General features: G+C 34.9%; 1 protein-coding gene across 4 annotated transcripts; it reads right to left on the bottom strand.

The window, feature by feature from the left end:
* Nucleotides 1–322: 322 nt before the first annotated feature.
* Nucleotides 323–3,756, bottom strand: LOC103500340 (serine/threonine-protein kinase-like protein At3g51990). Of its 4 annotated transcripts, none has more exons than XM_051083144.1 (3): nt 1,811–3,756; nt 617–756; nt 323–397 (listed from the first exon to the last, which is right to left on the bottom strand). In XM_051083144.1, exon 1 carries the CDS (start codon nt 3,353–3,355, stop codon nt 1,985–1,987), a length of 1,371 nt encoding a protein of 456 aa, XP_050939101.1. In that variant the 5' UTR covers nt 3,356–3,756; the 3' UTR covers nt 323–397; nt 617–756; nt 1,811–1,984. The 4 variants fall into 4 exon arrangements, with proteins under 4 accessions (XP_050939101.1, XP_050939102.1, XP_008461833.2 ...); XM_051083145.1 differs by having other exon boundaries at nt 1,842–3,756; XM_008463611.3 differs by lacking the exon at nt 323–397 and having other exon boundaries at nt 410–756; nt 1,807–3,756.
* Nucleotides 3,757–4,336: the final 580 nt, after the last annotated feature.

The raw sequence follows: 4,336 nt of genomic DNA, 5'->3' as shown, positions 1-4,336 counted from the left end.
TGTCATTTTATTATTATTATTATTATTATTATATAATTATATATATATATTATACAGTGGTTTTACATTGTACTATATTCAATACAAGTTTTTAATGAAAATGTCAAAACCTCAATTTTAAAATGTCATTAATAAATATTTACAAGACAAAATGTAACCACAAGAAATTAAATAAGGAAATAAACAATTTTCATCTTTTAGAAAAATTTAATTTTTTATATTTTGTTACATACTTTATCCTTTTTATTCAAGCGTGAAAATATGAATATAAATGTCACCACTTTTAAAGAAATTGTCAAAAACAAAAAAAATACGAGTAACCTGGTTGAAACGGAACATTCCATTCAAATTAATAAACAACAAACCAACCATTCGAACAAATCAAGTAAGCACAACCCTGCGAGAAAGGTGAGGGAGAAAAGCTATGATTTTGAAAGAGTTCATAAAAGGCGTAAAATCAAAACAATGAAATGAACTTTAGCTCTAATAGTCAGAAAGCTAAAAACAAACTGATTGGAGATACATGTGAGTAGTTACTAGTGTTGGTCAGTAAGTTAATAGTGTATTCAGAAGGAAGAAACAAAGCGCAGAGACAGAGAAGACATTAAAAAATCACCTGTTGGGTGAAGCTGGTTGTCAGTTTCTATGTGTTTTCTTGTGTTTGGACAAAACATGATCCTTATTCTCCTCTAAGAAGTGTATCTTTTGGGCCATGCAATGACCTCCTTTAGCTTCATATTCACCCTATAGCAGTGCCTAAAACAAAAACTTTCCATATGGAAAATAATGGTGAAGGTTTGAATTTGCCTTTCAGGACCACAAAGAAGCAATTTGATTCAAGCAAAACAAAGGGCAAAGAAAGCTATCTCACTTGCTTGCAAGTAAAGACCTGTGCAGCTTTTTGTAGTGGCTCTCTCTTAAGGTTTTCGCAATTATTCGTATAGTTTTACGTTTCGGTTTTCGGTTTATGGGTTTAGAAGTTTCTGTTCTTGATGAGACGTTAAGCTTTGAGACTTCTCAATTATCTCTGATAAGTTTCTTCTTCCTAACAAAGAGAGGTTAACAACTTTTGACACATCTCGATTCTGTGTACTGTAGTTTAAACTCATGATTTCAAAAGTTTCGGTTTACACCTTATCAATGGACCATCGAGTCAACAAATGGTGGTTTCGACTCCTATAACTTTTCAATTATCGATGATAAGTTCTCGGTCCTGTTCCTGATGAAGAGAACCTAACAAGTAATAACCTTTTAACACATCTCGACTGATCACGGAAAACCCGTGTACTGTAGTCTAAACTCACGGTTTCAAAAATTTTGGTTTACAGCCTATCCATGGACCATTGAGGCAACAAATGGTGGTTTTGAAGATATTTCAACATAAGAAAAAGAGACATTTGACCTTCTGGTTCATACATGTTAAATCTATTTGGCATCTAACGGGACATACTTGTATTTGATTAAAAAGGCAGGGACATAAAGATAAAACAAGAAATATATCACAAAACATAAGAGAACATCACGTTTGAAATATAAAACCAAAATCAACCAATTTTTGAACTTATACTTCTCAATCAAAAGCTTTTGAAGTGTGAAACAGCTTGAATGCCATTGAAAAGAATCTTTATCTTTATCATACACAAAAGACTCAATTTACCATAACATATGAACAATCAGCAATCAGTCAATAACATAATCAACAAATAAGAGGTACATCAGCAATGTGCCCATGATCTATAATTAACCCTGCTTGAGATCATTAGATTGATTGAACTCAGAAAAAAATCAAGCTGCCAAAAAATTTACCTACAATTTGAAATTTGCAAGAAAGAGAAGCTCACAAGTCAAAACCCAGCCAAGATCTGATGCAATCTCGGATTATTGCATTAAAGTCTTGAATTGAATTGTGTGTGTATCATCAACAGAATGATCTCTGAAGCTTCAAGTGAGCAAGCATGCCAACTCTTCCACAACATATAAGTTTTCATTTGGCCTCCAATTCATGATTCTTTCCACTAACAAATCTAGAACTAAAGAAACGGTTCGAGAATCTCGAATGAGACCCGACACGGTTAGACTCGTCTCGAAACCCAGATTCCTCCTCAATACAAGCCATGAGATCCATCAAGTTGTTACTGATCCCCAAATCAGAGTAAACTCTCCTTGAGTTCTTAATGTCTCGCCGTGACATTTTTGCATCACCCACATCCAAATCCCCATCCTCTACACTACGACATCTCAAATTTGATTGCAAATTCCTCGTTTCGACTGGTCTTCCTACAGTCTCCACCATCAAACATGGATTGTTAAAGCCATTCCATGAATGCAGAGGAACCAGTTTGCTCAACCCAGTAAGCCAAACAACCACATCTTTCATAGAAGGTCTCCTCTCTCTACAAGACCTCACGCATTTAGCAGCAATCACAGCCAATTGTTTTCTAACAATAGGGTCTTTAGGAGGAGCAATTCTAGGATCATAAATGGCCATTAATTTCCCTTTCTTAATGAGAGGAACAGCCCAATCAACAATGGAAGGAGGGGAATATCCAACATCTATAGCTTTCCTTCCACTGATAATCTCCAATAACAAAATTCCAAAGCTAAACACATCAGTTTTAGTACTTAAATTATCAGGGGTCACATAGCAAGGATCAAGGTACCCCATGGTTCCTGCCGGGGGCGTCGACCGGAGTCGATAATCATCAGCGTACCCCTGAATTGCCAGCCCGAAATCCCCCAATCTAGCATTGTAATTCCTGTCAATTAACACATTAGCAGACTTGATATCTCTATGAATTACAGGGGGATTTGAAGCATGGAGAGTTTCAATAGCCTTAGCAGTTTGTAAAGCTAATCGAATCCTTCGACCCCAATAAAGAGGTCTCGAACCCGAATGAATCACATCATAAAGCGTACCATTGCTCATAAATTCAACCACCAGAAGCCTATCCTTGGAATCATTTGTAAAACCCACCAAATTAACCAATCTGGGGCTCTGGATTTTGGACAAAATCTCGATCTCATTGTCCACTTCATTGGTAATTTCACAAGAAGCCATTGAAGACGACAACGAAGCAGGACGAGCAGGAGGAGGAGCAACAACCTGAGCTCGAGAGGATTTTTTCACCGCCACAAGACGACCACCAAGAACAGCTTTATACACATATCCATGGCTACCTTTGCCTAAAAGCTTCTGATCAGAGAACCCATTAGTGGCGGCCTCAAGATCACTGTAATCAAACTGTTGGATCTTAATGGGTTTCTCTAATTTATGCGAGGAATTGGTAGAAGACGATGGGGTTAACGAATTCAAAGTCGAAATTGCAGATTCCGCTCGGCAAGAAAGGTAACCCATCAAATCGAATTCTGGAATCACAGAGCTTTGAAGATGGAAAAACCGATTCTGCTTGGCATTTAAGAGATGGGTTTTTTCGAAAGTTTGAGGTCCGGAACTGCAAATTCTGCTACCCTTCTGAAGATTGGAAATGAAATGGTTATTTAAGAGAAAAGGAGAGAGAAGAAAGAGATTGGAATCCCGATGCTGAATGAGAAAATTGTAATGTAACGAAGAAGAAAACAAAAGCCATCAAATCCAAGAAATTTGCGTATATACGGTATTCTCAATCCATTATCCTCATAATCTTCGCTCCAACTTCCATGATCCCACTAAAGAAAATGAACAAAAGAGAATCATCCAAAGTTTCAGATATTAGAATAGAACATTTCCAAGTTAATAAAAAATTATGGTTTGATCTAATAGTTTCATTCTTTATTTACTAAAAAAATTATGCCCCTAATTTTTCTTTTTTAAATACAACTTTTGCTTCTAATATATATTAGAGGTTGGTTTGATTTTATTTTACTAAAAAATTTAAACAATTATATACACAGAAATTGAATCAAATTTCAAAGTTTATTGAGTTTTAAAACAATAATTTTCACCATAAATCGCTAAATTGTATATGAATCAACGTTGGTAATATAATATATACACTAAATGTAAATGGGTATTTATTGGGAAAATGATAGTTGGATTGATAGAAAGATAGTGCAGTCACTTTTTATGTTCAAATTTCTCTATCTTGTCTACTTAAGTAACCGCATTGAGCTTCTATCTATTTAGGTAGTTATACCTTATCAATTATTTTCAAAGAATCTAATGAATCATCAAATTGTGTGGTATATTCTTCAACAACATTTTATTTGTTAATTAATGATTTTATTCATCGTTTTTTTAACGTTATATGGAATGGAGGAGTTAATCTCTTATTTCGATGTTGAAATTACATGTTCGAGAAGCATTTAGAAAAGATATCACTTTTACTCGAGAAATATA

Source organism: Cucumis melo, chromosome 4, assembly GCF_025177605.1.
Source record: "Cucumis melo cultivar AY chromosome 4, USDA_Cmelo_AY_1.0, whole genome shotgun sequence".
In the NCBI taxonomy this organism is placed as follows: Eukaryota; Viridiplantae; Streptophyta; class Magnoliopsida; order Cucurbitales; family Cucurbitaceae; genus Cucumis; species Cucumis melo.
Note: the sequence above shows the minus strand (reverse complement) of the source record. Positions and strands in the feature narration are given on the sequence as shown.